At 45.7% G+C, this 13897-nt stretch overlaps 1 protein-coding gene across 1 annotated transcript in view; it reads right to left on the bottom strand.

Annotated features, from left to right (window-relative positions):
• The window catches only part of LOC311141394 (oxysterol-binding protein 2-like), a 72944-nt gene that overhangs the window by 9205 nt on the left and 49842 nt on the right, over window positions 1–13897 (bottom strand). Inside the window, exons 2-5 of the mRNA XM_084176706.1 lie at window positions 13445–13698; window positions 2942–3140; window positions 2261–2384; window positions 1194–1257 (exon numbers count right to left, since the gene is read on the bottom strand). Coding sequence (XP_084032832.1) covers window positions 1194–1257; window positions 2261–2384; window positions 2942–3140; window positions 13445–13698 — 641 coding nt within the window. The remainder of the gene's footprint in view (window positions 1–1193; window positions 1258–2260; window positions 2385–2941; window positions 3141–13444; window positions 13699–13897) is intronic.

Consider the following 13897-nt stretch of genomic DNA (forward strand, 5'->3'; position numbering starts at 1 on the left):
GGACAAAGAATGCTGAGTTGCATCCAAAGAACACCATACCTACTGTGAAGCATGTGGGTGGAAACATCATGCTTTGGGGCTGTTTTTCTGCAAAGGGACCAGGACGACTGATCCGTGTAAAGGAAAGAATGAATGGGGCCATGTATCGTGAGATTTTGAGTGAAAACCTCCTTCCATCAGCAAGGGCATTGAAGATGAAACGTGGCTGGGTCTTTCAGCATGACAATGATCCCAAACACACCGCCTGGGCAACGAAGGAGTGGCTTCGTAAGAAGCATTTCAAGGTCCTGGAGTGGCCTAGCAAGTCTCCAGATCTCAACCCCATAGAAAATCTTTGGAAGGAGTTGAAAGTCTGTGTTGCCCAGCGACAGCCCCAAAACATCACTGCTCTATAGAGGAGATCTGCATGGAGGAATGGGCCAAAATACCAGCAACAGTGTGTGAAAACCTTGTGAAGACTTACAGAAAACGTTTGACCTGTGTCATTGCCAACAAAGGGTATATAACAAAGTATTGAGAAACTTTTGTTATTGACCAAATACTTATTTTCCACCATAATTCGCAAATAAATTCATAAAGAATCCTACAATGTGATTTTCTGGATTTTTTTCTTCTCATTTTGTCTGTCATAGTTGACGTGTACCTATGATGAAAATTACAGGCCTCTCTCATCTTTTTAAGTGGGAGAACTTGCACAATTGGTGGCTGACTAAATAAATGTTTTCCCCCACTGTATATCTTAGCTTGTCAGGGACTCAGTGAATCACCATCTGGAAGTAGAGGAAGAGAGGGAATAAGAGAGGAGAATGAGAGAGATAGAATTGGGAAAACAGATATCTGACTGGTAATTAAAGATCCAGAGAAATGACGAGACAGAGAGAGAAAGAGAGCCTGTGAGGGTATGTGTGTGGTCAAAGCATGCCAGTGTGTGGGTGTGTGTGTGTGTGTGTGTGTGTGTGTGTGTGTGTGTGTGTGTGTTTTTTTGTGTTTGAGAATGCAAAAAAACATGCCCAAGTTCGTAATGTGATATGCTATTTTCCTTAACAGGATGCTAGAAAACAGCAATTGGAGACAGGTTAAAAATAACTAAAAGAGCTTCACACACAGTGACAAAGGTGAATAGTATAAAGCCTAGTGTGTCGACAGGCATGTGGATCATTACTGAGAGCTGTTTGGAGGAAAGAGACACTCACATTTTCCTGGTTCCAGTCATTGGTCTGGCCTCCACTCGCTCCACTCAGGTTACTCTGAGAATGCCTGGAAGAGGGAGAAACTTCATCTTAATGCACGCACACACACACGCAGACACACACACCGAAACGCACACAAAATAACCGAAACAGACAGGCGCAGGCAGCTAGACACAGATGGATGGCTCTATTCAGCACATGACTGGGTGTAACATCGGATTGGTCTCTGAGCTGTTCTGTTAGAGGTGGATAGATGTGTCTCAGCTGTTCTATTAGAGGTGGATAGATGTGTCTCTGAGTTGGAGAGGAGCAGCAGAATATGTATCTGGGAAATATAAACATTATATTATCCTCAAAGGGAAAGCAAGGAGTCCTATCAGGTGTATATACTGTCTCACCAGGTGTTCTGGTAAAATAGGGCAGCAAAAAACAACAAAGTTCTAAAACTGAGCCACATAAAAAGCCACAAGTATTTTGGAGATGAAAGAATAAGTCCAAAACAGAGAAGTGGCTGAGCAGTGGTTTATTCCCTAGTAGAGGAGCAGTAAGGGGAATGAGCTATCTTTTATCATAGAGACAACAACATCTTGAGCTGTTAATAGTGCCAGAGCCAGTCCAGTAAAGACAGACAGACATTCATTAAAAACAGACAGGAAAGGATGCGCGCATACAGACAACACTGCCAGCAGGTATGAGTCTGTGTGTGTGTGTGTGTGAGAGTGTGAGTGTGAGTGAGAGAGAGATTATGAGTACAGAGAGGGAAAGAGGTTCTGAAGTTTTACTGCTGGTGGTTATTGAGTAGCTGATGGAAGGAATGTGTCATACACAGGCAATATGAGGTGTACAGTGTGGCTCTGGGCTTGACAGATGCTCTGGTGTAAACACTACAGAATCCATCAACAGGCACAATCAAGACATCACGTCTTTGTATTTATCACAGTCTATTCACACCGAATCAGTCTTATACTAAACTAATACCAAACTAAACATCCACGATCCATTGAGGTGGATGTGAAGAGCCAGCCATGGAGTGTACTGTACAGGCCATAGGGTGAGACTGACTGACTGACCTGTGCTGTGTGTTCTCAGTGGCGGTCACTGTGATAAAGGCAGGGGAGTCCTCCATGGCGTCAAAGTACTCTGTCTCCTCATCTTCATCACTCGCCTCCCCTTTCTGCTGCCTCTCACTCCCTCCTGAGAGAGAGAACACACACACACACGCACGCGCAAACTAAAGCAATATGTAACACACACCCTGCTCTATACTGGTGCAGCAGTAGTCACATGATTTGTAGAGGGGAAAGGAGGGTTGGGTAGCTAATCAAATACCTATGGAGATTAATAAGGAATAATTGTCTTTAATAAGTAACGTCCCTGTAGGCTAACTAAGTACTGAACTTGATTCCAGGCGAGAAGGGAGGGAAAAGTCCAACTTCAATACAACCTCAGACTGACAAATTATAATATATCCATTCCTGTGTGATACACAGCTTACTCTTTTACGCTAGAATGGCTATCACAAAGGAAAGGTGAGGAGTGATTGTGTCCATTTGAATACTACTCTCATAAGAAATGTATCTTCCAGTCTATTTCAGTCTAACCCTTAATTACAGAGACAATCTAATTTAAAACCATCTGAAATGGCTTTCATTTTCATATTTCGCCAAGATGTACTATTTCTCCAAATGAACAGAGTCCTGTTAGTCTAAGGACTAAGGGGCCATGCTAAGAGGCCAGACAGTGTGCCTTACCCTTCTCGGTGGTGGGGGCGCTGGGCGTGTTGGTGGACAGTGTGGGGGCCTCTCTCCAGGCTCTCTCCAGACTGTTGTGCTGCTTGGCTAGCTGCTCTATGGTCTCCTCCAGGTGGATACGCTGCTCTCTCTCATACTGCAGCGCCCGCTGCCATCTCCTGCTGTGGGTCTCCGCTAGGTCCAGGAAGTCCCGACACGCCTAATCATCACAACATAACACACATCAAACACTGATGTCAGACAGAAGATAAGAAGGAGTAGAGGCATGTAATCATGAAAGAGTCAAATATGCACAAGGATATTTCTCTAGTTCTTGTGGATTTGTAGATGTTTAGGGCTACCATGCCCTTTCTTGACTGGTTGAAGGAAATCAGTTATCCAATTAAGCTAATATTTGGTTTATCATAAAAATCATTGTAATCATGACTACTATCAGTATTTAGACCACTGTTAGCACAATCATCAACATCTTCACAATTACTTATATCTCGTTGCCGCTCTCATGAGTGTCAGCTGCTGTGTGCATATTAGATCATGTCTTAGGGGCAGGCTCTGAGTTTCCACACTATAGCATCGGAGAGGGAATGTTTATCCACATGCAAAACCCTCTAACAAAAAAGTGAACTCAGGGCAAGTCATAAAAGGTCTTCTGAGTTACGACTGTGGTCTTGGCATTATTGGTGAAACAGGGATCTTACTCTAGACCAAAACATAGAAGTAGAATGTGTCAGCATTTTCCCCAACTACATCATGTCTGACCATGGAGTGTGTTGGGAGGTCAATGGGACACACACTGTGATAAGAAATCCGTGGAGAAAGCAGAAACACATCAGTCCTGCAGGCTACCACTCTTTCCCCAAGTAAGTATCAGGGTGAATGGTCAAACAACCAGCTTAAACAGTATACCCTGACAAACCTGTCTATAATGTAAATCCATCCATGGACTTCCTAGTCCTCAAATCCACACAACCACTGAGTGCTCTGATCCTATGAGCACATCATTATGCAGTCAGTGCAGCATCCTGTTCAGCATTCAGCCATTAAAAACCTCTTTGGTCCCGGTGCCACAGGCCATTGGATAGCTGAAACCACTTGGCCATCGTTCTGGCTGTGGTGTGTAGCTGAGGGCCATGCGTGTCACAGAGCACAGATCATCTGTGTCCTCTCAGATCAGTGGGGTGCACAGATAGGACATATTGGCCTCAGACAGAGGGAACAGGGAGATGACAGGGTCCTATATATCCCCCCACTGAGCCTGTAGCTCAAAATAATAGAATATTTCACACCAACCCACTGCCATTCAGAATAGACATGCAGAACTATGAGAGCATTAACCTACATAGCCCTAATGGTGCTTTGGTAAAGCATTGAACACTATGAGATGGAGGTACACAGTATACATCTGAATATAACAGGGTGTTTATTTTGAAGTGCTGCATTGTACATCCAACCAATCGACATGTTACGAGTTTAGTTCTAACAGTATAGCCTAGCCTATCACATGAATAAATCAGAGCTGCAAGCTAGCCTAACTGACAAGCAACGAGCCATAGTCCCACGCCCTGTCCACAGGGTGTACTTGTACATCAAGCTGCCTCATGATACAGAAATACAGTTGAAGTCGGAAGTTTACATGCACTTTAGCCAAATACATTTAAACTCAGTTTTTCACAATTCCTGACATTTAATCCTAGTAAAAATTCCCTGTTTTAGGTCAGTTAGGATCACCACTTTATTTTAAGAATGTGAAATGTCAGAATAATAGTAGAGAGAATGATTTATTTCAGCTTTTATTTATTTCATCACATTCCCAGTGGGTCAGAAGTTTACATACACTCAATTAGTATTTGGTAGCATTGCCTTTAAAAATTGTTTAACTTGGGTCAAACGTTTCAGGTAGCCTTCCACAAGCTTCCCACAATAAGTTGGGTGAATTTTGGCCCATTCCTCCTGACAGAGCTGGTGTAACTGAGTCAGGTTTGTAGGCCTCCTTGCTCGCACATGCTTTTTCAGTTCTGCCCCCATATTTTCTATAGGATTGAGGTCAGGGGTTTGTGATGGCCACTCCAATACCTTGACTTTGTTGTCCTTAAGACATTTTGGCACAACTTTGGAAGTATGCTTGGGGTCATTGTCCATTTGGAAGACCAATTTGCGACCAAGCTTTAACTTCCTGACTGATGTCTTGAGATGTTGCTTCAATATATCCACATAATTTTCCTTCCTCATGATGCCATCTATTTTGTGAAGTGCACCAGTCCCTCCTGCAGCAAAGCACCCCCACAGCATGATGCTGCCACCCCTGTGCTTCACGGTTGGGATGGTGTTCTTCGGCTTGCAAGCAACCCCCTTTTTCCTCCAAACATAACGATGGTCATTATGGCCAAACAGTTCTATTTTTGTTTCATCAGACCAGAGGACATTTCTCCAAAAAGTACAATCTTTGTCCCCATGTGCAGCTGCAAACTGTAGGTCTGGCTTTTTTATGGCAGTTTTGGAGCAGTGGCTTCTTCCTTGCTGAGCGGTCTTTCAGGTTATGTCGATATAGGACTCGTTTTACTGTGGATATAGATACTTTTGTACCCGTTTCCTCCAGCATCTTCACAAGGTCCTTTGCTGTTGTTCTGGGATTGATTTGCACTTTTCGCACGTTCACCTCTAGGAGACAGAATGCGTCTCCTTCCTGAGCGGTATGATGGCTGCGTGGTCCCATGGTGTTTATAGTTGCGTACTATTGTTTGTACAGATGAACATGGTACCTTCAGGCGTTTGGAAATTGTTCCCAAGGATGAACCAGACTTGTGGAGGTCTACAAATGTTTTTCTGAGGTCTTGGCTGATTTCTTTTGATTTTCCCATGATGTCAAGCAATGAGGCACTGAGTTTGAAGGTAGGCCTTGAAATACATCCACAGGTACACCTCCAATTGACTCAAATGAAGTCAATTAGCCTATCTGAAGCTTCTAAAGCCATGACATCATTTCCTGGAATTTTCCAAGCTGTTTAAAGGCACAGTCAACTTAGTGTATGTAAACTTCTGACTCACTGGAATTGTGATACAGTGAATTAAAAGTGAAATAATCTGTCTGTAAAGAATTGTTGGAAAAATTACTTGTGTCATGCACAAAGTAGATGTCCTAACCGACTTGCCAAAACTATAGTTTGTTAACAAGAAATTTGTGGAGTGGTTGAAAAACGAGTTTTAATGACTCCAACCTAAGTGTATGTAAACGTCCAACTTCAACTGTAGGTCTCCTGCCTTACAGGCTGTTCTGGTTCGGACTAGGCTACTTACTTAGTCTCACACAGACATCTCTGCTGATGACCTGACACCAAAACCAGAAGTATAAACTCAAATCCCAAAGTGTTTCAGTGATTTCACAATTCACAGCCAAATGATAAGCAGGGTTAACCTATTGTAACTAAATAACAGCCGCTTACCTTCAGCAGTCAAGTATGAAGTGTCCTGATTGCAGTGGTTTTACTTCTCAGACTGAAAGTGCATCATGTGACGGAGCTACTAACTTCCTTCTGCTTCTCAGGCACATGAAACTACATATCAACTTCAACCCAACTTTGGTTCCACATTTTTTCTGCTGAATACATTATTTCAACAGCCTCCTGCATATAACTTCCGGTTGGGGAATATCATGTCTCAGTGAATAGAATAATGATTCAACATGAAAATCAAGCAGGTTTAACATCTTTTAGTCAGTGCTGAATTAAATGTCCTGGTTCACTTTACAGAATGAACATTTTCCGTGGAGGTTTCATTTGGCTAGATAACATTAAATGGAAAGGGGAACACAATGCAAACTTGTGCAAATGTGTGCAAATCTATGCACGCACGCAAGCACTCAAACACTTGTGCTTCCTCACTGATCACAGCAGTCACACCAATGCACAGGCCTCCCCACTGGCACACAACACGTGAGGAGTTACAGTGGGGGAAAAAAGTATTTAGTCAGCCACCAATTGTGCAAGTTCTCCCACTTAAAAAGATGAGAGAGGCCTGTAATTTTCATCACAGGTACACGTCAACTATGACAGACAAATTGAGAAAAAAAATTCCAGAAAATCACATTGTAGGATTTTTAATGAATTTATTTGCAAATTATGGTGGAAAATAAGTATTTGGTCACCTACAAACAAGCAAGATTTCTGGCTCTCACAGACCAGTAACAACTTCTTTAAGAGGCTCCTCTGTCCTCCACTCGTTACCTGTATTAATGGCACCTGTTTGAACTTGTTATCAGTATAAAAGACACCTGTCCACAACCTCAAACAGTCACACTCCAAACTCCACTATGGCCAAGACCAAAGAGCTGTCAAAGGACACCAGAAACAAAATTGTAGACCTGCACCAGGCTGGGAAGACTGAATCTGCAATAGGTAAGCAGCTTGGTTTGAAGAAATCAACTGTGGGAGCAATTATTAGGAAATGGAAGACATACAAGACCACTGATAATCTCCCTCGATCTGGGGCTCCACGCAAGATCTCACCCCGTGGGGTCAAAATGATCACAAGAACGGTGAGCAAAAATCCCAGAACCACACGGGGGGACCTAGTGAATGACCTGCAGAGAGCTGGGACCAAAGTAACAAAGCCTACCATCAGTAACACACTACGCCGCCAGGGACTCAAATCCTGCAGTGCCAGACGTGTCCCCCTACTTAAGCCAGTACATGTCCAGGCCCGTCTGAAGTTTGCTAGAGTGCATTTGGATGATCCAGAAGAGGATTGGGAGAATGTCATATGGTCAGATGAAACCAAAATATAACTTTTTGGGAAAAATTCAACTCGTCGTGTTTGGAGGACAAAGAATGCTGAGTTGCATCCAAAGAACACCATACCTACTTGTGAAGCATGGGGGTGGAAACATCATGCTTTGGGGCTGTTTTTCTGCAAAGGGACCAGGACGACTGATCCGTGTAAAGGAAAGAATGAATGGGGCCATGTATCGTGAGTGAAAACCTCCTTCCATCAGCAAGGGCATTGAAGATGAAACATGGCTGGGTCTTTCAGCATGACAATGATCCCAAACACACCGCCCGAGCAACGAAGGAGTGGCTTCGTAAGAAGCATTTCAAGGTCCTGGAGTGGCCTAGCCAGTCTCCAGATCTCAACCCCATAGAAAATCTTTGGAGGGAGTTGAAAGTCCGTGTTGCCCAGCAACAGCCCCAAAACATCAATGCTCTAGAGGAGATCTGCATGGAGGAATGGGCCAAAATACCAGCAACAGTGTGTGAAAACCTTGTGAAGACTTACAGAAAACGTTTGACCTGTGTCATTGCCAACAAAGGGTATATAACAAAGTATTGAGAAACTTTTGTTATTGACCAAATACTTATTTTCCACCATAATTTGCAAATAAATTCATAAAAAATCCTACAATGTGATTTTCTGGATTTTTTTTCTTCTCATTTTGTCTGTCATAGTTGACGTGTACCTATGATGAAAATTACAGGCCTCTCTCATCTTTTTAAGTGGGAGAACTTGCACAATTGGTGGCTGACTAAATACTTTTTTTCCCCACTGTACATTACCCCTAAATGAACCAGTGTCCAAGATCAGACCAACATCACTCAACCACCTCCAATCCCCAAGTTAGTGAAGAAAAAGGTCAAGAGCAGTGTTGGTGACATATGGTCCCGTATAGCTCAGTTGGTAGAGTATGGGGCTTGCAATGCCAGGGTTGTAGGTTCGATTCCCACGGGGGACCAGTTTGAAAAAGTATGAACATGTATGCACTCACTACTGTAAGTTGCTCTGGATAAGAGCGTCTGCTAAATGACGTAAGTGCAAATATCAAACTGCATCACAAATCAAACGCTAATGCGAACAAAAAGGGTACCACAACGTACTGTAGCTATTACCAAATAGCTAGGCTCTCTACTCCCCCTTCCTCTGCATAAAACCAACCTGAAGCAGCACTTTTCCCACCCTGCCTCTAGTTTAACCAGATCTAACAGTGGTTTAATGAGATAGGAAATCCAACAGGGGATGTTTTATTGCCTGTCCAGTAACTTTCGGTTCCCACTCCAATTAATTTAAACAGTAATTAACTGTGTGCAGAAACAAGAAGCGCATCCTTTAGAAGCGCATCCTTTAGAGGGACGACTGCAAAATCCGTGATAAAAGTGCAAACTTCTCCACACAGATTTAGCACACTCTAAACGGGACTGAACTCCTGTGAATTACTTGGTTGATTCTCATTCAGCTGAGCAAACATACCCACCCCATCATTACTCACAGTATCAGTTCAAGCCAGGCCAGGTTTAAAAGGTCAAAGGTACATGTGCCCTGGCTACACTATCCCAGATGCCAGTGACCAATGTTATGGGAACATCACTCCTTCAGTACCGACCTCTCCTCTCCTCTGCCCTCTAGTCCACTATAATACCACTTGGCCAATGGAAAGGACTCTCTGTGGTCACAGTGACCATAGCAACAGAACAGCTAGTTCCAATGCTAACACCACTGCTCATATCTAACATGCTGTAACTGGATGGGTGGTGCACTGTAAACGATATGTCAGTGCTAGAAAGAGGTACCAACTAAGAAGTGTTTCCCTTTGTCGTCACATTTGCAAGAGCATTTGAGAATCTTAAGTAGACCACTACAATATACACAATGCTGACCTGTGTCCTTCCTGTCACATCTATCATACCATAGCACTGAGAATGCTAGTCACCCTACACAGAGTAGGCCTAACCATTGCCATGTAAAGACTTCTACACATCTACCAAACTACAGCCAACCCAACTGTCTATGGACGGTTGTGGAAAGAATCTACCCGGTGTGTAGAGTCAGTTGGTTGCCGCTGGACATAGTTGCTCGTAGTTGGTCCTTATTCAACATCGTCGGGTGCCCGGACGATTTTCACGGAATAATACTGTACCTAGTTAGCTAGCTGAATAAACTAAGTTAGTCTATTCCTAGAAAACATTGAACCGCTGTAGTATACAACAATTATAGTTTCTGAGGTGGAAGTTGGGAGAGTTATATTTGGGTGTTGTGGTGAGGGAAGCCCCGCTCTCTCCTTTTCCAGATGTTTAGTTCATTTCATTCCGATCTCCTCTGCATTATTGTAGCCATTTGCTGCAGCCTGTCAACTATGCCTCTGCCTATCCCTGTTCTCTCCTCTCCGCACAGGCTATACAAACGCCTCACACCGCGTGGCTGCTGCCTCTCTAACCTGGTGGTCCCTGCACGCACCACCCACGTGGAGTTCCAGGTCTCAGGCAGCCTCTGGAACTGCCGTTCTGCTGCCAACAAGGCAGAGTTCATCTCAGCCTATGCTACCCTCCAGTCGCTCGACTTCTTGGCGCTGACGGAAACATGGATTACCACTGAAAACACTGCTACTCCTACTGCTCTCTCCTCGTCTGACCATGTGTTCTCGCATACCCCGAGAGCATCTGGTCAGCGGGGTGGTGGCACAGGAATCCTCATCTCTCCCAAGTGGACATTCTCAATTTTTCCCCTGACCCATCTGTCTCCTCATTTGAATTCCATGCTGTCACAGTCACTAGCCCATTTAAGCTTAATATCCTTGCCATCTATCGCCCTCCAGGTTCCCTTGGAGAGTTCATCAATGAGCTTGATGCCTTGATAAGTTCCTTTCCTGAGGATGGCTCACCCCTCACAGTTCTGGGGGATTTCAACCTCCCTACGTCTACATTTGACTCATTTCTCTCTGCCTCCTTCTTTCCACTCCTCTCCTCTTTTGACCTCACCCTCTCACCGTCCCCCCCCTACTCACAAGGTAGGCAATACGCTTGACCTCATCTTTACTAGATGCTGTTGTTCTACTAATCTCACTGCAACTCCCCTCCATGTCTCCGACCACTACTTTGTATCCTTTTCTCTCTCGCTCTCCTCCAACACTACTCACTCTGCCCCTACACAGATGGTAATGCGCCGTCGCAACCTTCGCTCTCTCTCTCCCGCTACTCTCTCCTCTTCCATCCTATCATCTCTTCCCTCTGCTCAATCCTTCTCCCTCCAATCTCCTGATTCTGCCTCCTCAACCCTCCTCTCCTCCCTTTCTGCATCCTTTGACTCTCTATGTCCCCTATCCTCCCGGCCGGCTCGGTCCTCCCCTCCAGCTCCGTGGCTTGATGACTCATTGCGAGCTCACAGAACAGAGCTCCGGGCAGCTGAGCGGAAATGTAAGAAAACTAGACTCCCTGCGGACCTGGCATCTTTTCACTCCCTCCTCTCTACATTTTCTTCATCTGTTTCTGCTGCTAAGGCCACTTTCTACCACTCTAAATTCCAAGCATCTGCCTCTAACCCTAGGAAGCTCTTTGCCACATTCTCCTCCCTGCTGAATCCCCCCCCCCCCCCCCCCCCCCCCCCCCCCCCCCCCCTCTCTGTGGATGACTTCGTCAACCATTTTGAAAAGAAGGTTGACGACATCCGATCCTCATTTGTTAAGTCAAATGACACTGCTGGTCCTGCTCACACTGCCCTACCCTATGCTTTGACTTCTTTCTCCCCTCTCTCTCCAGATAAAATCTTGCGACTTGTGACGGCAGGCCGCCCAACAACCTGCCCGCTTGATCCTATCCCCTCCTCTCTTCTCCAGACCATCTCCGGTGACCTTCTCCCTTACCTCACCTCGCTGATAAACTCATCCTTGACCGCTAGCTATGTCCCTTCCATCTTCAAGAGAGCGAGAGTTGCACCCCTTCTCAAAAAACCAACACTCGATCCCTCTGATGTCAACAACTACAGACCAGTATCCCTTCTTTCTTTTCTCTCCAAAACTATTGAGCGTGCCGTCTTTAGCCAACTCTCTTGCTATCTCTCTCAGAATTACCTTCTTGATCCAAACCAGTCAGGTTTCAAGACTGGTCATTCAACTGAGACTGCTCCTCTGTGTCACGGAGGCTCTCCACACTGCTAAAGCTAACTCTCTCTCCTCTGCTCTTGTCCTTCTAGACCTGTCTGCTGCCTTTGATACTGTGAACCATCAGATCCTCCTCTCCACCCTCTCCGAGCTGGGCATCTCCGGCGCGGCTCACTCTTGGATTGCGTCCTACCTGACCGGTCGCTCCTACCAAGTGGCGTGGCGAGAAGCTGTCTCCGCACCACGTGCTCTCACCACTGGTGTCCCCCAGGGCTCAGTTCTAGGCCCTCTCCTATTCTCGCTATACACCAAGTCACTTGGCTCTGTCATATCCTCACATGGCCTCTCCTATCATTGCTACGCAGACGACACACAACTAATCTTCTCCTTTCCCCCTTCTGATAACCAGGTGGCGAATCGCATCTCTGCATGTCTGGCAGACATATCAGTATGGATGACGGATCACCACCTCAAGCTGAACCTTGGCAAGACGGAGCTGCTCTTCCTCCCGGGGAAGGACTGCCTGTTCCATGATCTCGCCATCACGGTTGACAACTCCGTTGTGTCCTCCTCCCAGAGTGTGAAGAGCCTTGGCGTGAACCTGGACAACACCCTGTCGTTCTCCGCTAACATCAAGGCGGTGACCCGATCCTGTAGGTTCATGCTCTACAACATTCGGAGAGTACGACCCTGCCTTACACAGGAAGCGGCACAGGTCCTAATCCAGGCACTTGTCATCTCCCGTCTGGATTACTGCAACTCGCTGTTGGCTGGGCTCCCTGCCTGTGCCATTAAACCCCTACAACTCATCCAAAATGCCGCAGCCCGTCTGGTGTTGAACCTTCCCAAGTTCTCTCACGTCACCCCGCTCCTCCGCACACTCCACTGGCTTGAAGCTTGCATCTGCTACAAGACCATGGTGCTTGCCTATGGAGCTTACATTTACATTTACATTTTAGTCATTTAGCAGACGCTCTTATCCAGAGCGACTTACAGGAGCAATTAGGGTTAAGTGCCTTGCTCAAGGGCACATTAACGTCATTTAGCAGACGCTCTTAGCCAGAGCGACTCACAAATTGGTGCGTTCACCCTATAGCCAGTGGGATAACCACTTTACCACGAGCTGTGAGGGGAACGGCACCTCCGTACCATCAGGCTCTGATCAGTCCCTACACCCAAACGAGGGCATTGCGTTCATCCACCTCTGGCCTGCTGGCTCCCCTACCTCTGCGGAAGCATAGTTCCCGCTCAGCCCAGTCAAAACTGTTCGCTGCTCTGGCACCCCAATGGTGGAACAAGCTCCCTCACGACGCCAGGACAGCGGAGTCACTCACCACCTTCCGGAGACATTTGAAACCCCACCTCTTTAAGGAATACCTGGGATAGGATAAAGTAATCCTTCTACCCCCCCCCTACCCCCCCCAAAAAAAAAAAAAAAAAAAACATTGTAAAGTGGTTATCCCACTGGCTATAAGGTGAATGCACCAATTTGTAAGTCGCTCTGGATAAGAGCGTCTGCTAAATGACGTAAATGTAATGTAATGTAGAAGTTGGTCTGAGTTGGGAATAAACGACCTAACGTATCATCCATAGTTCGTTAGCTTTATTTCGATAGATGTGTAGAAGCCTTAAGTCTCACTACTCACATTGATCATAGCATTCGAGGTGATGCGGAAGAGGGTGGCTCGCTCGTTGACGCCCTTGACCTTCTCTCCTCCCTCCACGGGGACTCTCAGCGTCTCAAGTTCACTCAGAGAGCGCTGCAGGGCCGCCCCATGCTTGGCGATTAGGTCGTTACACGTGCTGAGGTCATCAAGCTTGCTGATCAGGGTCTTCAGAGTGCCCTGGATCCCCTCACTGCGGTCCGACTGGGTTGTGGGCTCCTCGTCCCCTGAGTCATCTGCAGAGGAAAGGTCAGAGCTCAGATAAGAAGAGACTGGAATACAGGAGGTAAATCGGGGATTCATGGTCCTCATCAGAGAGACAGCAAACAAACAAACAAACCAACATTAGCAAGACATGAGCACTTCTGAATGCTATTTGGAATAAATTCCTCTAAAATGTAAACTCCATATTCTAAGCCCAATACCCAGGGGCTT

The sequence above is a fragment of the Coregonus lavaretus genome (genome assembly GCF_964263955.1).
Source record: "Coregonus lavaretus genome assembly, chromosome: 14".
NCBI classification, from domain to species: domain Eukaryota; kingdom Metazoa; phylum Chordata; class Actinopteri; order Salmoniformes; family Salmonidae; genus Coregonus; species Coregonus lavaretus.